Here is a 19,325-nt window from a genome sequence, read left to right as displayed (position 1 = left end):
CACATGTTCATCGCCGGTTCTTAAACTGCTTTCGGATGGCGACACATCTTGTTTCGATGGTGTATTAGAGGCACAAGCTGACATCGCAGTCGACACGCAACACCATAGACTTGAGTCCCGCCAAATCCACTCTGTCATCGATGGTGATGGTCCAGTCTCTGAAGGGACTCGGCCATGAAACCGCGGGATCGACATCCCCAGACAGCAGGTCCGTACGCTGTCCCTGCCGATCGACACTGTAAGCGAAGCCCAACGTCAAGGCGGCTGCGTTGAAGTGCAGAATTCGGTTGGCCGCACTCTGCAACTCCACGCCGGTCTGGACCCCGTCTGTCTGAGCAGAGTTTAGTGAGAGGTCAGCCATCTGCTCTCCCAGTCTCGCTCTCAGTGAAACGTAGTCGGCGGCAACGCCGTCGAGGAGGATCGAAAATGACTTCATTCGAATGCGTCCCAAGCCTGTGAAGCATGGCAAAGTCAGGTCGATGGAGAAGGTCATGGTTTTGCTCTGCATGGTATCTTTGGCTAGTGAGCCAGCATTGGCCACCATCAACGGTGCAGGATCCGCCTGACTGGCCGCTATGCCCTGACTCCCGGAAGCTGTCGAGAGCCAGAACGAGCGCGATTGTACTCTAACGTACGCAGACACCCTTGCGAATGCGCCTTGCAGCGTTGCAGTGTCATTGTAAAACTCGCCGATATCTTTGAGGGGGTCGAGATTGATGTTTGTCTGCACGACTTCCAGTGCATACCATGCAAGTCCGTCAAGATATTGCTTGAAGTCGAGCGCGATGCTCGTCCGGACGGCGACCAGTCTCTGGAAGAGATCTCGGCGCAAAAGGTGGAGAGCTACCGGGTCACCCTGGATCTGCGGCAATGCAGCGCGCAGGCGTGATGTTGACCTTGTCGCCATGAGCTGCTGAGCAAGGACGGCAGCATACTGGTCTCCCGTGCTTGTCACTGCTTGTTGAGCTGTAAGAACTGCTTTGCCTCGAATCACGAGCTTGGCAACGAGTAGGAAGAACGACTCGCCGCCCTCGATGTTCTCTGATTTGATCTATAGATTCAGTCAGTGGACGCTAGAGCAAAGCTATGCAGGGGTGAAGAACCTACTGGGTCATACAAGAACGCCATCTCCGTTCCAAACGAATCCCAGTCGGCTGCCATGTTGATCAAATCGTCGCCTTCTTTCACTGCCAAGGTGTTAGCGAGAACTCAAGACCAACGAACGTCACCAACACATACCTGAGACATTCAGGCCCTTCAGCGAAGCACCATCTGCCTCGTTTACGTGCTTCATCTTGACGAGCAAGGCAAGGATCGCTTGTATACTCTCAACAAGCTGGCCAATCTTCTCCAAGCCGGGCTTGATCTTATCGTACAGACTCTTGAGTCGATCCATTACTGTCACCATATGCTCGACAGTCGCAATACCGTTGGCGGCCTCCGCAGTGATTTCGGGAAGCTCAACAAAACCCGCAGCAGCACCGACACCGGCCGGTGGTACAACGCATGCGGCCGCGATCGAGCCCACAATCATGGTCACAGCCACCAAGCCTTGCACGACAACTTGCGCAATATGTTTGATCTTCCACTTCTCGATGCCGTCCTGAAACCCCTTCTGCGCAGCGGGGATCAGCAGCTCCAGGTCTTGGAAATTCTTCTGCGCGGTGTTCAGTGACGCTTGAGCACCATCAAAGCGAGCCTTGGCTTGGGTGGCAAGGAAGGAGTAGCTGGCTTCGGCATCTTCCGATGCCTGCAGAGCAAGTTTGGCCGTAAGAATGCTGTTTGATGCATTGGCTTCCTGCCCTTTGAAGTCGCGGAGAGCGTCATCGAACGTCTTTGCGGCCATCAAGTGAGCTTCAAGGATGGCTTTTGTAGAGGATACGGGTACTAAATCAGCCTGTGCAGCCAGCTGATCGCGATTCATGATAACTGACGGACTGGGTAAGTAGTATGACTCTCATTCTACGAGCGGCATACATACCTGGCGTCGCCGCAAACGTCAAAGCACGTGAGTACAGATCAATGGCTTTGGGAATGCGTTGGGTCATTTTCATCACGTAGGTGCCAATGTCAAAAGCCGTCTCTGGCTCTTGTCGTTGCCAGCTTGCCGCTAGTAGTAGTTGGTACCGCAGGAGCTGCGGGAGATGTCTGCAGTATGCCATCAGCAACGACAGTCGAACAGCCGATCACCGTGCTTACTCATTCATCTTATCGTCATATTGAGGCTTTTGCAGAGTCTTGTCGAGGATACGATCCGCTAGACTCGGTACGTCGAAGCGGTCAGTTGGCGGCTCAGGAGTGTTGCTAACGATAGCACTCCAATCCTTTGTATCAATCTCCACGTCCACAGCTTGACAGTTGGTTGGAGCATTGACCGTGACGTTCTGTTGACCCTTGGGTGTTGAGATTCTGAGATTGAAGGGACAACATGAGCTTGAGCAGTAGAACCTCACCAGAACACCGCTAGAGACTGTGATCGAAATGGCAGAATCGACCACGATGTGCCTTGCGAAGATCAACAATTCATCCACCCGCTGCGATAGCGTTATTGGAGATTGCGTTGTCAAGGTGTCGGCGTATACTTCAATCAATCTGATACTTGGAAGGTTAGGAATCAGGGAGATACCGGCAGCGAGGTCGGTAATCGCTGCTCTGGCATGTCCGATCTGGCCGTCGGCATCATATGCCTCGTATGGGTAGGCTTCGTCTGCGATCAAGCGGAGTCGACTGTTCACGATAGCGTAGTCGCTTTGAGCCTGTGTCGGCAGCCTGGGGAGTGCCATGGCAGTCATGAAAGCACTGCAGCATTAAAGATGTCATCTTCCCGTGCGAGAGGTTTATCACAAGAGGACAAGTGACAGTAGAAGTTGCAGACGATGTCACCTTACCACCACGCCAGCGACGCCATGCACCTTGCATCGACCATTGGCTCAAGGTTTCGATAGAGCGACAGCTCGGGGACTTTCAGCTCCCCTCGGATGTGCCAAGCGTCCAGCCTGCACCAGAATGCTTCGAGCGACCCATGCCAGTACCGTCTAACGATGCTAGTATGCGCCTACAAGTCCACCTGCATGCAGCAAGCGAAGAAATATATCGTAGCTTGAGAGCTCTGCCAGTGGGAGGCTCGACCTGCGTGACTGCGCTTCCTGTGGGCCGCTTTAAGGACATGCTCGTGGTAACACTACGTTCCTCAGGTGTACTAGTGCACCCGGTCTTGTGTAAGTGTAACCACAGTGAGCGTGGTGAGATGGCGAAGGACATGGGACGGATGGTCGGAAGTGGCTGAAGGCCCCTCGTTTCACCGCCTCATCTCGAAAGTTGGGCGTTTGCCAAGACGTGAACTACTCTTGCCAACAAGGCGATAGCTGGCGATAGAGTCCAGATTCCAGCCAGCCACGAGCAGCCCAGCCCACGTTCCTGCATACCACAGCCTTCTGGGGCTACTGGTAGGGTTCAATAACCTTTAAGATCACTCTTCAAGCTCCGGCGCGAGTGCGTGGGCATGCTGATTCGGACAAGCCAAACCCATTACAGGACTATAAACCTGGCCTCGAATGCTCAAGGTTCAACCTGCTGTTGAGTAGCCACCGAGAGCGCCATGCTTCGATGCTACAGCAGAGACGAGCTCTTAAAACCCGAGCGTGACCTTTTACGGACGCCATAGTCGCACAGCGCTCTATGCACTGACATAAGTACTACAAGCTCTCCTCTTTTGTTGCTTCAGCAGTCTCCTACTCAAGCCCGTCGGCACCCAACGCTCCCTTATCATGCCTGACAATCAACCCTCCAGCGAGCCAGAGCTGCCTGAAGGCTGGGCTTATGTGACTTCGGGGCCTGACAAGGCCAAGCATGTTGTTCACTTTCAGTCACCTCAAAAGGAAGACACCACGACGTTTAAGCTTACGAAGGGCGCCTACCATGGTTAGTGAGCAGCTGCTAGACACTCCATGAGGCTTGTTGCCCGTCTTACCACTTCATAGCTGTGTGGCTCTACGTGATGACCGGCTTGGCTTATCCGGAGAACGACCATCGCTTCGAGGAGATCATTCCGCGAGGCAACCTTCAGACCTTGGAGAAGCATGACCAGAGTGCGTGGACGGACATGCGTACCGCGATTGTAAACATCCATACTCATTGCAAATCGTTCAACGACGAGAGCATGTCGACTTGGAGTAAGCCATCGGAGCATACACCGACCCGCACAAACTGATCAATGGCAGCCTCAATGACCAACGATGTCCTGACTTACGTGAAGTATGCGTTATCTAACCTGGAGGGCCCAGATAACTTCAGCCAAAGCCTAGCCGTGTTGGTTGGAGACAAGTATCGACGGAAGTCGGAGACTGATCCAGAGCCGGCTCATGACCAAACTTACAAGGACGCCGTGGAGGTGTTGCAGGATATTTGTGCGGACTTGAAACGCTCGGCGGACGGCTACGCTACTAAATGTCAGCATCACATCGACAAGGTTGAAAGTGTACGTGTAAATCTTGAAGGCTAGCTCATGTGTTGCGATCGACGTACGAGTGCTGACGATGACGGCTCCAGTTCAGGAACACCACCATGTCGGACAAAACGAAAGTTGATGACCTGGACTATCGCTTCAATTCGAAAACGGACCACGAAGGCAAGGCGAGGAAGTGCTATACTGACCTCATCAACGGGGACTTGGCAACGATTCGTGCTGACGAGGCATTACAACTCAGCACGGAGCAGTCTGCTCGACAGGAATATGTAAGCATATGACCCCCAATCCGAAGAGAGTATGGACTATGGACCACTGATGCTCTTCCAGAAAGACGATGTTACTGCCGCTGCCACTTCCGTAACATACGCTTGGTGGTTCCCCATCGGGACACTGGCCGCCATTGGCGTTGCGACGGCATTTGGGATCAAAGCCGAGCAAGCCAAAAAGCGAATGGAGGACGCCGAGCGTGACTACGGCAAAGACGTGGCGAAGGAGCGAGCTCTCATGACCTTGAGTAACTGGACTTCGCATATGGGCGAGACTGTCCACGGGCTGGATACAGCCATGAACGAGGCCATAGAAGCCATGGCTTCGATCAAAACCATGTTCGAGCAGCAGAAATCCGGCTTCGACATGGTGCAGACAGAGCTGGGTGATGTCACGTCCAAGTTCAACAAGGACTACAATCTTCGTAAGCGGATTCTCGGCAAGTTCGACGAGTGCATCAAGGAGTGGCATACGATTCAGAAACTGGCACGAGACTTTCTGGACAGTAGTAGTCCGACCATCTCGGGTGAGAAGGAGCCAAAGTGTGTGGGTAATTTGGAGAAGCTCCCGAACGAGGCAAAGCCGCCAACATAGCAGCAAGATCTTGGGAAGAGACTACATTCAAGCGGTTCGAGTTGCAAGTACGCTCTCAGCTTCTGTTTGGCATTGGCTGTCGCAGCGGCGGCGATGGTGATGCCAGCGAAGCGGTGATATCATTATTGTAGGCTGCCCAGCCGCAAGGTGGCAGTAGCATGAGCTAGTACCTACTGCATACGAGACGGCTTCGTCACGTGATAGTCCTCCTGCCAGATATAAGATGCCGCTGTTCCCAACGTCCTGTCCCATGCACTGGTGCTTGTATTCTCCTCCAGCAGCAGTCCCCCGACCTTTGTCCGAGGCTTCCGAAACCGCGTTCACTGGACTTGTGCCAAGCTCCAGCGATGTCCGATCCAAGCCAATATCACCTAACGAGCCATCTCTACTCTCTCGGCTACTGGTCGCCTGCAGAGAAGGGTTATGTAGTCAACTGGCGTGACACAGACAACATCTCTAAGCTCTCGTCGGCGCTCAACGGTGACCCGTACAAGGATTGGGACCTGCTTCAGCACCTTCCGTACTACAATCAAGGACTCACCACCCAACCTTCGCCCGATGGTCAGAGCCTAAGTCTCCAGTTTCCGACAGCCGTCAACGACAGTGAAAAATTGGTCTTTCGGCTCGCAGAAGCGCTCGTCCGAGCCAAGTGTGCCATCAACGCATTCATGGGCCGCGCAATCCCAGGTATTACCACATCCCAGCAGGAAGCCAGAGTCTTCAGGACATGCGCTATGGTCGACAGCAAGATCAACTTTCAATGGCTTTCGGTAGTATCAGACTTGAATACCGCGGCAAACCAGCTAGCTGCTGTTGAGGCGGGTGCGAAGGACGGTTCGGACGCTGCCTCAGTAGCCAAGGCTAAGGACGCATTGGCAAAGATGGATGGGGCCATCGACACGACAATGCGTGGCCTGGGTGTGGTCGAGAGGGATTTGGCGAGCGCGGTGCAATGGATGAACGCGGTGAGCACGACTGGGCGGATGTCATACGGGAATCCAATCAAAGCTGACTGAGCCTCCTGTTGGACAGCTGATCGGTTCGCTTCGAACTAGCGGCGTTGAGATCAGTAACATCGTCACTGGTCTTTCACCGAGCGACAGGACGAGCCGTGTAAGACCAGTCCCTGTGCAAAGTGTTTTCTGTCCGGCGGCTAATGAGGCGGACATAGCTTGGCAATCCTTTCGTCTTCGAATGGGCCATGCGGTTCTTCCAGCCCTGGGATAGCCGAACGCTGCGGCAGCTGGACGTAATGACAAGTAAGACCATCCCTATCCTTGTCTTCCACGTCCGCAATGCTCACGGCAGCGAATTTTAGACGGCTGGACGAAGGTCCAGAGCAACATGACCCTGATCAACGATATCAGCCGGAGCACCAAGCGAGAAATATTGATGGCACAATCGACGGCGGACGGTCTGCGCCACTTCTATGTGAAGCTGCGGCATACGATGTCGCAGCTTCAGGAGTGGGTTGACGAAGTCGACGAGGTACGAGAGACGTCGTGGGACGGCAATGGCGTACGCAATGACGTGAGTGCAGGCTGACACGCCACGCAGGTCGTTTTCATCACCGGGCAGTACAACCGGAGCGATGACAGGAAGTTGAACCCACTGGCATCGCTGTTTTGAGCAGAGACATTGGGCTGGTGGAGTCCGGATTCGGAAGTCCACCTCCCCATTGTACCTCTCCAACCAGCCAGCTGTACCTGTGAGGCGAGGGTGGCAGATACTTGTGAGGCGACTCGACAGATCCGTAATCATCCAAGAGGCCACCAAGCCCCTTGACAAAAGCAGTGCCGCTGCGTATTGCGCAACCAATCCGGACCTTGCCGGTTCGTATCCGCAGGAATATCCCCCATCTCAGCCCCACAGCGTCGACACCTTCGCAGCTTCATGCCTCTCGTAAGCGGTACCTTCCGGATGGCGTCGTATTGCTTCTCAGGCACCGCAGTCGAGATGCCGAGCCATTCCGTGTCCCAGAAATATAGTTTCCCTTCGTCTGTGTTCTCGCGCAATTTCGGCAGGATAGTCTGGAACAGCGCCGACACCGCCGGCTGCAGTTCTTCGGGTATTGTACCTTCAGTCATCATGCTGATCTCAAGCTCAGTCCGCCTCTCGCTGTTCGTGCCCGCTTCCTGGTACGCGTTTCGTACTGCGCCGTCGAAGTCAGTGACGAGCTCCGAGAATTGATTCACGAGGAAAGGCATGTCTTTCGCTCGCTGAAACAGATCCTCCAGGTCCTGTCGCTGGGCGATGGTCAATTCGCGAGATTGTTGTAGGGTGACCTGTATCCATTTGTAGTAGGTCGGTAAGATTGCGCTTTGCATGCGAAGCAAGACTCGCGGGAAGCCGCACAGCAGAAGATGCAATGTTGGATTGCCGGTCTCGGAGATGGTTCTGCTGAGCCTCGTCGTGACATCCTCGCTGCCGGTCTCAATACCGAGCCGGTGCAGCTCTAGCAAAGTGTCCACCATGTAGAACTGCAGATCGTTCGTCCATCTAACGAGGCCCGCAAGTGAATGCACCAGCTCCGCAGTCCGATTGCTCGCCTGGAAAGATTGCGCAAAAGCCATACTGATCAGTCGCATATTAAGGTAGACATAAGCGAACTGACCGGCGAAGGTACGCTCTGCGCAGCTTCCTTGGGAGCTCGACTTCGTGCCGAGAACCATCTGCGCACTGAGTGGCCGGAGATGGATACTTTCACGCAGCACCACTGACTGCTGTCTGCTTTGATCCAGCATGGAAACGTCCAAGACTCGACACATTGTTCTGAAAGTCTGCTTCAGAAAAAGTACACGAAGGTCGGGCGAGATGTCGGGCGGAAGCAAAGCGAGGATCTCGTCGCTGGCTGCGTTCTGTCCGCACAGGATCGCGAACTCGCGGGCGAGGCAGATGATGGCTGCCTCTATCACTGCTTTTGTGTCGGAGATGCCGTCATGCAGCGTTTGCCACCCATAGCGCAGCGTCACGTATCTGGTATCCAGCTGGCCATTCGGTTTCTCGTAGATCATGAAGCCGCCATTAGCATTCACCGCGCAGTCGGGTGTACTGGCGGCAGCGGTGGCATTGTCAAACGTCAGCGAACTTTGTGAAAGACTGGAAGCCATGCTGGTGTCTCCGAATGCCGCGGCAGCAGTCCACGTCGAGCGCTCTCTCAGTTCTGCAGTCCCATCACTGTTGCCAAAGATCATAGTGGTAGCATGGTTGTAGAGCTCGCACGTCATCGGGAGATGAGCGGTCAGGATGTCCTCTTGCCTCTTCAGTCGAGTCACGACGAGCTGCTCGACAGATATCGCGGCGTTCCCTTTCGTCTTGGAGAAGCATTCATGCAGCACCGGCACCTCCGCTTCCGGGTACCAGCGTGCGATCACACTGAACGCTGCTTGATGAAGCGTGGCCGAGGTAAATACCGCGAGGATAGTCGTGGCTATAGGTACCTCCGAGGGCACAGAATCCGGCACCTTTGGCAGCACCTTGAGCACCGACAGCTTTGCATCGCCCTGCTGAGGCATGATTCCATCCAGTATAGTCAGATGCCGAATGTCGAGGACGGGCGCTATGCTGACGAAATTAGTGTTGTTCTTGGACTGCTGCGTAGTGTTCCAATTGATGGTAACTCCGTAGATTCGAAACCGGCATCGCTGGTCATAGGTGACTAGCATAAGATAGCCGGCTTCATCTCCCATGGCAGCATACGTCAGGAGTTCATCGCTGGAGCTCCATTCATTCAGACTGGTTAGGGTTGTGTGCCAAGCACCCGCCTCGTTCTGGTACGCGAGGGTCAAGGTGCCGTTGCGAGAAACGTACAGTACCGCATGCCGACCCTGGATAGGATGTTGCGTTCTTGGTGTGGCTTCATTCGCGTTCTTGGCCTGCCCGATCCAGCGGTCCCCAATCTTCATTGCCGGACTGAAGTACGGTCCCTTCACATGTTAGTGGACATCATTTCACCCAGCTGCAGTAGCTTACTCTGAACTCAGTGGGGTGCGACAGCCAGTACAGGCCAACGACTGCTGTCAGTTGGTTACTTTGATTCTCCTCGATCACGGAATCACTCTCTGCGGCCTGCAGTCTCCCCAACACGCCGCTAAGATGGTACAACCGCACATGGCCGACATCGTCTACTGCTGCAAGATCCGTCCCGAGCCCGTTGAACTGCAGATGCACAAAGTGCCGTCCTTTCGACGCATATACGGGCCATTTGGATGGACCCGTCAAGCTCCAACGACCGTCCACCGCGTTACGAAGGACTGTGTAAAAGTCTACCCTATCCGGACCAGTACTGGAAATGCGGGCAATGCAGCCGGTGTTGGACCAGGCCAGCCTCCTATTGAGCGGTCACCCACCTGTCTCTACATTAAGGGCCGAAACGGCTGGACTCACGTGCAGCAGCCGATGCGATGCATATCTGCGATCCGTTCGATGACTGCTGCCGGTGGCGGCGCTGCAGGAGGCGCGGGAGGGTTCATGTCCAGGGCTAATCCGTCGGCGGCATCATTGAAGAGCTCGTCCATGGTGTCTCCAAACTGCGCGTCGATCTCTGCCATTGTCGGGTCATTGGGCATGATGGCTTCAAGGGCATCGGCTGCCACCTCTGGATGGGCCATGCTGGAAGACGAGGACTCCATGACTGGCGCCGAAAGCGCTCGAGCAGATCACGGAGCAGCAAGCATACACGTGAGGCACCCGCATGGATCAGCGACCCGTGTGCAAGTTTGACTCGCGGTGTTCAATGCATGCGCCAAGTCGATCCCGGCTGATGGTCAGAGCTTTGTACGCTGACGACTGGACGGGTGCGGCTCACGGACATGCAGCCTGCAGCCAAGTCATATCTCGTGAGACTTTCATGTCTTACGAACAGTATACATGTACGCTCCCTCTCAGGTTGATGTCTCGATCATGGCTTGTTAGAGCAATTCCGGTGGAAAGGAGTTGGTCGGCCTTGGCAATGTTGACAATGTAAACATCGAGGCTTTCGGATCGGCCCAGCATTGGCGCTTGCGGATAGCGACTTCGCTTCTGTTCCAGCCATCATCACTTCACCAAGCATCTCGATTCACGCCCAACCCTCGCCTCCGCGCCCGAGTCACGAAGTGCACGCGTGCTTACTGGAGGTGGAAAATACGATGCTATCGCCAAGTGCATAAGTGCGCGCCCGCCTTCCGCATCCACCGTCCGCCCACACCGCAGTCCCACCCTCTCCCCTTCCGCTCCTTCGCGTTCCCACACCTTCCCACCGCCATGGACGACACGATCTCCGACGTGTCAAGCGCGCTCTCGTCGCCGCCTTCCAGTGTACCTTCGTCGCCTCTCAGCTCATGTGTAAGCTCGCCCGAACCGCCGGACTTCCTCCGGCTGGCAAACATGGTGCGCGCACACAGCAAGCCGCCTTATCCTTCTCCGCCCGCATCGCAACAAACTTCGTTGACTGGGTCGCCTACGCCTGACGGTATGGACAGTAATCTCAACACAGACACCGATGGGCCGCCGCCGAAGAAGAGGCGGCGTATATATAGAGATCCGAAAGAGCGCACCACCGAGTATCTGGACTTGCGGTCTGGGGCGGTATCGTTCGAGCAGCAAGAGCATCTGGACCGTGTTCTTAATGTGCTGCACAAGCGACAGAAGATTGTCGTCATCGCCGGTGCTGGCATGTCCAAGTCGGCAGGGAGTAAGCGGCGACAACACGTGGACTTTACTCGTGACCTTACACTGACCTACGCGCAGTACCTGACTTCCGCTCTAAAAACGGGCTCTTCAGCAGCCTGAAGAAGGAACATAACCTCAAAGGCTCGGGGCAACACCTCTTCGACGCGTCAGTATACAAAGATGACGCGTCGACCAAGCAGTTTCACCAGATGATCACGCAAATGTCGCGTTTGGTGAAAGACGCGAAACCAACGCCTTTCCATCATATGCTTGCCACTATTGCCAAAGAGGAACGGCTACTTCGGCTGTACTCGCAAAACGTCGATTGTCTTGAAACCAACATGGAGCCGCTTCGGACGCGCATACCGCTTACCAAAGATGCTAACGGCAAGTGGCCACGTACGCTGCAGCTCCACGGCGGACTCGACAAAATGGTTTGCACGAAGTGTCACGAAATCTATGATTTGGACCCGGAGTTGTTCGACACGTCGGACGCGCCACTATGCTCCGAGTGCGAGAAGGTTAACAGCATCCGCACCTCTTTCGAGGGCAAGCGGAGTCACGGTATCGGCCGCTTACGGCCGCGAATGGTCTTGTACCACGAAGACGGGCCAGACAACGTTGCCATTGGAACGGTTACGGCTGCGGACCTGAAGCGGAAGCCGGATGCTGTGCTTGTGGTTGGCACTACGCTTAAGGTGAAGGGTTTGCAGAGAATCGTGATGGAGATGTGCAAGACTGTCCGCGACCGCAAGGATGGTGGACTCGCGATTTGGATCAATCCGGAGCTACCACCGACTACTGGAGGCTTTCGAGATTTGTTTGATATCATTGTGCAGGGAACGTGCGATGAGGTGGCGAATCGCGCTGCTATGCCGAGATGGGACGAACCTGCTGTTCCTGACGACTATAGAGAAGTCAGTGAGAGGCAGGCTGACAGCGCTGCTGCGATGCAAGCCGAGGTGTTCATACCAAGATGTCAGCTGACAGAGGCCATCGCTACGGAGCTGACATCAAACTGGCATCTGAACAACAGCTTCCGCCCACCAAATATACCCAACGCCTTCCCAGCCGAAGAAGATCTGGAACGCCGCCGCCCACGGCCCGGAGACTGGAGTCCGATCTCTAGCCGCGGCTCGTCCGTACTTTCCAGCATCGAACTGTCGGCCTACGACAGTGATAGCATCACCGTCTCCCCCAATGGCTTGCTCACACCTTCAAAGTCCCGGCGTACAACACCGACAAGCCCGACCAAAAGCAAACAGCCAAAGGCCCGCAAAAGCATCGCCGATATGCTCAAGGACAACGGCAAGACGAAGAAAGCGGTTGTCAAGAGCGGCAAGCCTTCTATTGCGGCGAAGACGAAGAAGAGTAGCGTGAAGTACGTCAAGAAAGCACTCTCGAAGCTCACCACCAAAGTTACCAGCGTCACCAAACTCAAGCCCCAGGCTTCCGGCAAGGTCACAAACCATTTCACGCAATCGAAAGCGTCGGCGGTATCGGCCAAGGACGCCGCGGCGAAGGATAAGCTCACGAAGCCTTTCAAGACGCCTAGCAAGACTCCGAGTAAGTTGCGTCAGGTCTCGAATGTTTCGGCGGCGCATGAGCCTATGTCTCCGCTTTCGGAGCAGGACGCGAGGGTTAACAAGTCGCCCGTGAAGGTTAGGGAGGCTGTTTTCCCGGGGTTGGTGACTGCAAGGGTAGGAGCGGGTGGGAAGAGGAAACGTGGACCTGTCTGAGGCTGTGCGTTTGGCGGGTAGAGTACTTTGGTTCTGTCCTTGATTCTGTCCTTGAGGAAGCGGTGTCCGAGCATTGAGAAGCGTTGTTGTGACTTGGTTGGGAGTCGAGGAGAGCTAGCACGCGATGTGGCAGTGTTGACTGGCGTTTCGCAACGCTGTTACTTGCCTTATTAGCCATACGACACCGCCCCAACCCGAGCCTAAGCTGTTACAGTGAGGCAACCCTGTATCATCACTCTCCCAGAACGACTAGCACCTTTCCAATTTCTATTCTATGTCGATGTCAATGACACATCATACTCTTTACGGCGCTATTACTACTGCGTCCGAAGCCTGCAGGTTGCATGCCTTACCGCAGTCAAACCCTCCTCGCTGTGGTTGCGATGCAGAACGAGGAATCTACCTTAGACAGACATCCATTTGGAAGTCCACGATATATGCAGGTAAGCGGGCGCAGAAGGAAGAAAGTTATCGGACTGGTAGGACCTTACGTGCAAAGCGGGTATGAACCGAATAGCATGATCGGAAATGCTGAGCGAAATTGTATGTCAGAGAAGCCAAGCTACGGTAAGCCGGGAGAAGAGGTAACGAACATCGCTATGCAAGCATCAATTAGCGATTACTCCTACGACCAAGCTCGTCGACCGCGGTTCGTTACGGCGTGGCATATGACCCACCACGCAATCGCCGCCCTAGCCTCACGACGTGACCAACAGTATTCACCCTTCCGCCACCGCAAATCACAGCGCCCCCACCTACCGCCGGACGGCAGAGCCCAGTCACTACACAAACATTTCCTTCATCACCCCTTAACCACCGCATCCAAATCCTGCAACACCCCGTTCGTCTCGCGCACCAACTCCTTCCGCCTCGCCCGCGCGTCCGCATCCCCGTCCGTCTCCACCGCATCCAGCTTGAGCAGGACTTGCGCCAGAATCGTCTCGGTCAGCTTCTTATGCTCGTACTCCCGCTTCGCTTGGTCGACCGGAGGGGAGGTTTTGAACGCGTGGACTTGCGGTAAGAATGTCTCGAGGGTAGCACGCAGCGCGTTCAGCTTGTCCATGGGCGTCATGGGCGCGGGTGGGGGTCTGGGAGAGGGCGCGCGGGAGTGCTGCGAGGACGCGGCTGTCGAGGGCTGCGGGATGTTGAGTTCCGCGGGTGTAGAAGTGCCACTCGCTTGTTGTTGCGTTGCGTCTCGCTTATTCCGCCGTTTCGTCTTCTTCCCTCTGTTCCTCTTCCGCCTCGGCTGCTCCCCTCCCAAACCCACACCACCCTCCGCCTCTCCCGCGTCATCGTCTTCCTCCCCTTCACCATCATCCTCCTCGTCCTCCTCGTCGTCCAGCACACCTTCGGCAATCGTGCATAACAGCTCCGACTCATTCCGCAACCCCTCCGCCCGGCACGAGCGCGAATCATCCGACAGATTCTTCCCCAGATACAGCAACTTCACCCGCCGCGCATCCGCCGTCCCGGTCTTCTTCGCCGCGTGCTCGCGCACCTGGCCCACCGTCAGCTGTCCCTTGGCGATACTATACGCCGGGAAATGCACGACATGATCTTTCTTCTTGTTCCTTAGAATCAAACAATCCGTCTCGCGCGGCGGGCCCATGTCCACGCTACTCTCGTCCACATGGCTGCCGTGATGGTGGGGGTGGTGGTGGGGCGTGGTGTCGCTGCCGTGTTTCCGCAAGTCATCAGCGGTGATGTAGCTGAAGTCGCCGTCGCTGACGCGCGTGGAGCCTTGGGGCGGAGAGCGGGTGAAGGGGGAGAAGCGGCCGGTCATGTTGCCGAAGCGGGAGTACCAGCTCATGCCGAGCACGGCGAAGGTGCAGAGGGCGAGGAGGATCGAGGTATTTTCGAGCGCGGTGCGGGTGGCGAGGAAGTCTGTCAGAACAGCAACCGCTTGCTCAAGTCCCGTCTGCGCACCGCTGAATGGGTGGGAGGGGGAGGTGGTGGAGGAGGATATGGGGTTGGAAGCGGAGAGGATGTGGCCGAGTGCCGCAATGGCTGAGCTGAAGTTGGCGGCGGCGGGAATGAAGGCGGATATGTTGAAGGACATGGGATGATGCTGTACGTCTTGCATGCGGCCTCGTATCAGATATGAAGGGAATCTAGCGGATTCTGTTGAAGATTCGGGGAGTGACGCTATCGCATATGCCATTAACCATAATCCGGTAAGCTTCAATCAATATCCGCCCCGAGTCTTTGGCGCTATCAAAGACACGATTAAGCCCCCACCCACCCTTCCCTCTTCAGCCTGCCTTTTCTTCCAATGGCACCCCCCCTCCGCTCACGCACGCTCAAGAAGAACGAACTGCCCACTTTCCTCAAACCACTCAAACCCGTCCTCTTCTCCGAATCCACCTCCCGCCCCTCACCCTTGGTGCAAAAGATCAGTTCCATCAGCTGGTCCCCCACCGGATCCCTTCTCGCAACATGTACTTCCTCCAGCATTCGCGTCTGGCACTCCGACCGACCGAACGTCAAAACCAGCATTGAGCTGAAGAACGCGCATCCCAAGGGCGGCGTGGCGTTTGGTTCGCAGGGAGTGAGTGGGGATGTGGTGGAGAAGGTCGCTTTCTCCCCGACCACGGAGAATGTGTTGGCGAGTAGTGGGTTTGACGGTATGGTGCGGTTGTGGGATGTGAGGATGCCGTCGGGCAATGCTGCTACAGCGGGGAAAGGAACGGCGGCGGCGGATTGTAGGGTTGGTGGGGAAGCTGTCTTCTTGACCTGGGGGCCGAATGGGACGGAGATGCTTGTGGGGAGGAAAGACGACGTCGTACATTCGGTCGATGTACGGAGGATAACCAGTACCGATCTCACGCCACAATACGAGCTTAGTCCTGAGCGCCTCATGGAAAAGGGCAGCACGACCTACTACGGCATGGCCTTCTCGAATGGTGGCAGCGAAGTCTTCGCCACAACCACGGACGGCACGGTCCAAATTCTCGACTACCCCTCTATGAGGCTCCTCCACACCCTCTCCGGCCATTCAGGCCACTGCTACGCCGTCGCCCACTCGCCCACCGGTACTCACCTTGCCGTCGGTTCCGCCGACGGACTCATAAGCCTCTGGGACACACACACCTGGCTCTCCACCCACTCCCTCTCCGCTCCAAGCCAAACGACGAGCATAAGAGATCTATCCTTCTCCTTCGACGGCTCGTACTTAATTGCGGGAGCGGGGATCAACGAAGGCAAGGACGGCGGACCTGGACTGAATATCTACCACGTCGATACGGGTGAGGTCGTGCATACGCTCGACACGACGAATTGTCCGACGCATGTTGCGTGGCATCCGACGCGGTATTGGATCGCGTTTGCGGGGGATCCGGGGGGGTTGAAGGTGCTGGGGAGTGGGACGGCATTATGAGAAGAATTTACGCGGTCGCGGAGTGAAGCAAGTAGCATACGGTGGGGTTTTGCAAGCGTGTGAGCGAGGCGTTGGTGGCTGTCTCTTACTTACAGGGAATCTGGCGATGGGTATTGCGATCTGGCCGGGGCCTTTACGAGCTATTGCTCGACGCTGGATCCACTTGCGGAACTTCTTCTCGGTACGATTGTATGGGCTCAAATGTCACGCTTGATTCCCAGCCTGCTTCGAATGGCACCACCCATACGCGCGAAAATGTCGTGGGTTGGAAATGACAAGCCAAAAGCTGCTGTAGCGACATTACGCTCGTCAAAATTGCCCAGTACGACACTGCCGCGGCAAGTCCTGTTGTTAAGCTTGAATTCATCCGAACGCCTACCGTTACATATATCACATAAGGTGATCCAAATAGGTTGAACGTGATAGCGCCGACTCAAACCCTGCAGGTGTGGTGAGATCAGTGTTCGAGTACAACGTGGATGCATAGCTCACCAAATGACGGCGAAGTCGGTTATTCTCCGGCCATACCACCATCTTCTCCGCCTCGGCTCATGCCCCGTCGATCTCACCCCACACTCTCTCTCCACTGCTTTCGAAAGCTTCCGTTGCTCCATCCAGTCTCCCGGGAATAGACTTCGTAGCCCATGCATCGTGCGCTGACACCGCTTGGGCTCCTGCGCGGCTCACGCAGCAGCGTCGGCAGCGGCAGCAGCAAGTTAGGTCGCATCCTTCCCTCTCCACATCTCTCATCGTTCTATCGCGCCTCCTGTACGATACCCTAGCATAGCCCTAAGCCTCCAGCAACAACCATGTCTACCGCCCTAAAGCGCCTGTCCTCCCTGGCCAACCACTTCGTCCCCTCCTCATCCTCCCCTACCGTCCCATCCGCCCCCTCCAAACGCACCGACCTCTCCCACGACTTCGACCACAACCATCACATCCACCAACTCTCTCCCACGTTCTGGCTATGGCGCGCCGCGCAAATAGAACCCGATGCGCTGGCCGTCTACCACAAGACGGTCAATGGCCCGATACTGAAGCGCACGTACGCGGAAACGTCTGAACGCGCAAAGGGGTTTGCGTACTTCCTGCGAAAGAAAGGGTATAAGAGGGTTGGCATACTATGCACGAATACTCCCGCGTTCTTGGAGGCCATCTTCGGTATCGGCGCTGCGGGGGGCGTACATGTCGCGATCAACCACCGGCTGAAAGCAGACGATCTGGCGTATATCTTCGATCATGCGGATGTGGACAGTATTATCGCGGATGAGGAGTTCGTGCATTTGCTGGATTTGTACCGGAAGAGCCATCCTAACATCCCAATCATTATCGACAAGGACACGGACCAGGACGACGGTGAGTATGACCAAGCTGTTTTAGAGGGTCTCCGATATGATGAAGAAACTGGTGGCCAGGGCTGGGCAGGTCTGGAAGCCCAATGTGTGGAAGAGGACTCCCTCATCGCGATCCCGTATACTTCGGGCACGACATCGCGGCCGAAAGGCGTAGAGTACACGCATCGTGGTGGGTACATGGCGGCAGTTGCCAATATCATTGAGAGTGGCCTCAATACGCACCTGAGCGGTGCCGACAGGTGTCATTACCTCTGGACGCTGCCAATGTTTCATGCGGTTGGCTGGACGTTTCCGTGGGCCGTGACTGCTGTGCGAGGAACGCATTACACCTTGCGGAAGATTGACTATCCGGAGATTTGGCGGCTGCTGAAGACGGAGAAGATCAGCCACTACAACGCTGCGCCGACGGTGAATACGCTCCTGTGCGCTGATCCGAACGCTGAGAAGCTGCCAGGTATGTTGAGCGATTGACTGTGCGCTCGGCTTGAGTGCTTTGCTGATGGTTTGCAGAACCCGTACGCGTGACTGTCGCCGCTAGTCCACCGACGGCACATCTCTTCGAGCAGATGACCAACCTCAACCTCCAACCCGTGCACGTGTATGGCTTAACGGAGACTTACGGTCCGATAACCAAAGGGTATACGATGCCTGCTTGGAGCGATTTGCCGCTCAAAGAGCAGTACGCCCGGAAAGCTCGTCAAGGTCACGGACACATTACGTCGCTGCCTGCTCGCGTGATCAAAACGAAGCAGGACGACAGCGGCGCGTGGTCGTCAGATGGCGTGGTTGACGTTGAGCGTGACGGTAAAGAGATCGGAGAGATCGTCGTCGCCGGTAACATCTGCGCAAGAGGGTATTACAAGGATGCCAAAGCCACGCGTAAGCTTTTCGAGGGCGGGGTGCTGCATACGGGAGATCTTGCAGTGTGGCATCCGGACGGCGCAATTCAGATCCTGGATCGAGCGAAAGACATCATCATCTCCGGCGGCGAAAACATTTCCTCATTGGCGTTGGAGTCCATGCTGGTGACACATCCAGACGTCCTGGAAGCGGCTTGCGTGGGGATAGCGGATGAGAAATGGGGAGAAGCGCCAAAGGCATTTGTGACGGTGAAGTCGGGGAAAGAGGGCTCGGTGACGGGCGAGCAGATAATCGAGTGGGCGAAGAACAAAAGCGATATCAGTCGGTTCATGGTGCCAAAGGAGATAGAGATCTTGCAGGAGCTTCCCAAGACGAGTACGGGCAAATTGAGGAAGAACATACTAAGAGACTGGGCGAAAGGTGGAAAGAGAGATGACGCTTGAACACAGTGCCTGCCGCTTGGTAGGAATATTGAGTGGCGCTAAGCTGATGATGGAAAAATGTAGATATGTGTTGTCGGCGGTCAAGGAGCTTCAAGGCGACTTCGGCACGTCTATTGAAGGACGTCTCTCCATGGATGTACGAATAACCAGTAACTACCGCACTTATTGCACGGAATAGCACTGACTCAGTGTGTCTGATCGGTCTGGAAGTGTAATGATGTCGAAGTCGTAACTGCCTGCCTGCAGCCTCGTTGCTCTTCAGGAGTCAAGTCCAAGGCTTGGCAACAGCCATCACCGCCGCGGCAGGATTTTACATGGCTGCTGTTTAGTATACTGGTATTGAGATTGAAGTAAACGACACGTGTGTGGACACTGATATTAATGTGAAATTGTGATTGAGTGAAGCACTGCTCATGAGCTTCAATGTTCATCCACAATTTTCACGAACTGTTGTGATGCGTGGCGTGGCGCTAATGTCCCGCTATGCCCATCTCTACCTAGCGCGGGTTGGCGAAGTCTCGCGACCGAAACTGAATATTAAAAGGGCGCGGCCTTCGCGCGCCTCCGCAC

The 19,325-nt window shown here is 55.5% G+C and overlaps 8 protein-coding genes across 8 annotated transcripts; 4 read left to right on the top strand and 4 right to left on the bottom strand.

Moving 5' to 3' along the window:
* Nucleotides 1-64: 64 nt before the first annotated feature.
* BAUCODRAFT_20501 (uncharacterized protein) lies at nt 65-2,792 on the bottom strand (the record flags this gene model as incomplete). Its single annotated transcript, XM_007673381.1, has 5 exons — nt 65-1,051; nt 1,108-1,187; nt 1,240-1,929; nt 1,982-2,148; nt 2,200-2,792. 5 exons carry the CDS (start codon nt 2,790-2,792, stop codon nt 65-67), a joined length of 2,517 nt encoding a protein of 838 aa, XP_007671571.1.
* Nucleotides 2,793-3,767: 975 nt separating this feature from the next.
* On the top strand, nt 3,768-5,329 carry BAUCODRAFT_144064 (uncharacterized protein; the record flags this gene model as incomplete). The annotated part of the gene is made up of 5 exons (XM_007673380.1): nt 3,768-3,921; nt 3,981-4,172; nt 4,221-4,477; nt 4,549-4,734; nt 4,796-5,329. The coding sequence occupies 5 exons, from the start codon at nt 3,768-3,770 to the stop codon at nt 5,327-5,329; spliced, it is 1,323 nt and encodes a 440-aa protein (XP_007671570.1).
* Nucleotides 5,330-6,269: 940 nt separating this feature from the next.
* BAUCODRAFT_28735 (uncharacterized protein) lies at nt 6,270-6,816 on the bottom strand. Its single transcript, XM_007673379.1, has 3 exons — nt 6,648-6,816; nt 6,501-6,588; nt 6,270-6,442 (listed from the first exon to the last, which is right to left on the bottom strand). The coding sequence occupies exons 1-3, from the start codon at nt 6,773-6,775 to the stop codon at nt 6,419-6,421; spliced, it is 240 nt and encodes a 79-aa protein (XP_007671569.1). The 5' UTR covers nt 6,776-6,816; the 3' UTR covers nt 6,270-6,418.
* A 26-nt stretch (nt 6,817-6,842) lies between these two features.
* On the bottom strand, nt 6,843-9,457 carry BAUCODRAFT_162532 (uncharacterized protein). Its single transcript, XM_007673378.1, has 2 exons — nt 9,302-9,457; nt 6,843-9,241 (listed from the first exon to the last, which is right to left on the bottom strand). Exon 2 carries the CDS (start codon nt 9,232-9,234, stop codon nt 7,087-7,089), a length of 2,148 nt encoding a protein of 715 aa, XP_007671568.1. The 5' UTR covers nt 9,235-9,241; nt 9,302-9,457; the 3' UTR covers nt 6,843-7,086.
* A 749-nt stretch (nt 9,458-10,206) lies between these two features.
* On the top strand, nt 10,207-12,964 carry BAUCODRAFT_28731 (uncharacterized protein). Its single transcript, XM_007673377.1, has 2 exons — nt 10,207-11,003; nt 11,060-12,964. Exons 1-2 carry the CDS (start codon nt 10,574-10,576, stop codon nt 12,718-12,720), a joined length of 2,091 nt encoding a protein of 696 aa, XP_007671567.1. The 5' UTR covers nt 10,207-10,573; the 3' UTR covers nt 12,721-12,964.
* A 61-nt stretch (nt 12,965-13,025) lies between these two features.
* Nucleotides 13,026-14,763, bottom strand: BAUCODRAFT_80839 (uncharacterized protein). Its single transcript, XM_007673376.1, has 2 exons — nt 13,314-14,763; nt 13,026-13,251 (listed from the first exon to the last, which is right to left on the bottom strand). The coding sequence occupies exon 1, from the start codon at nt 14,528-14,530 to the stop codon at nt 13,523-13,525; it is 1,008 nt and encodes a 335-aa protein (XP_007671566.1). The 5' UTR covers nt 14,531-14,763; the 3' UTR covers nt 13,026-13,251; nt 13,314-13,522.
* A 229-nt stretch (nt 14,764-14,992) lies between these two features.
* BAUCODRAFT_118160 (uncharacterized protein) lies at nt 14,993-16,096 on the top strand (the record flags this gene model as incomplete). Its single annotated transcript, XM_007673375.1, has 1 exon — nt 14,993-16,096. One exon carries the CDS (start codon nt 14,993-14,995, stop codon nt 16,094-16,096), a length of 1,104 nt encoding a protein of 367 aa, XP_007671565.1.
* A 623-nt stretch (nt 16,097-16,719) lies between these two features.
* Nucleotides 16,720-19,055, top strand: BAUCODRAFT_99578 (uncharacterized protein). Its single transcript, XM_007673374.1, has 2 exons — nt 16,720-17,905; nt 17,962-19,055. Exons 1-2 carry the CDS (start codon nt 16,906-16,908, stop codon nt 18,753-18,755), a joined length of 1,794 nt encoding a protein of 597 aa, XP_007671564.1. The 5' UTR covers nt 16,720-16,905; the 3' UTR covers nt 18,756-19,055.
* The last annotated feature ends 270 nt before the right edge of the window (nt 19,056-19,325 follow it).

Source organism: Baudoinia panamericana (assembly GCF_000338955.1).
Source record: "Baudoinia panamericana UAMH 10762 unplaced genomic scaffold BAUCOscaffold_1, whole genome shotgun sequence".
NCBI lineage: Eukaryota > Fungi > Ascomycota > Dothideomycetes > Mycosphaerellales > Teratosphaeriaceae > Baudoinia > Baudoinia panamericana.
This window is presented reverse-complemented; position numbering and strand designations above follow the sequence as displayed.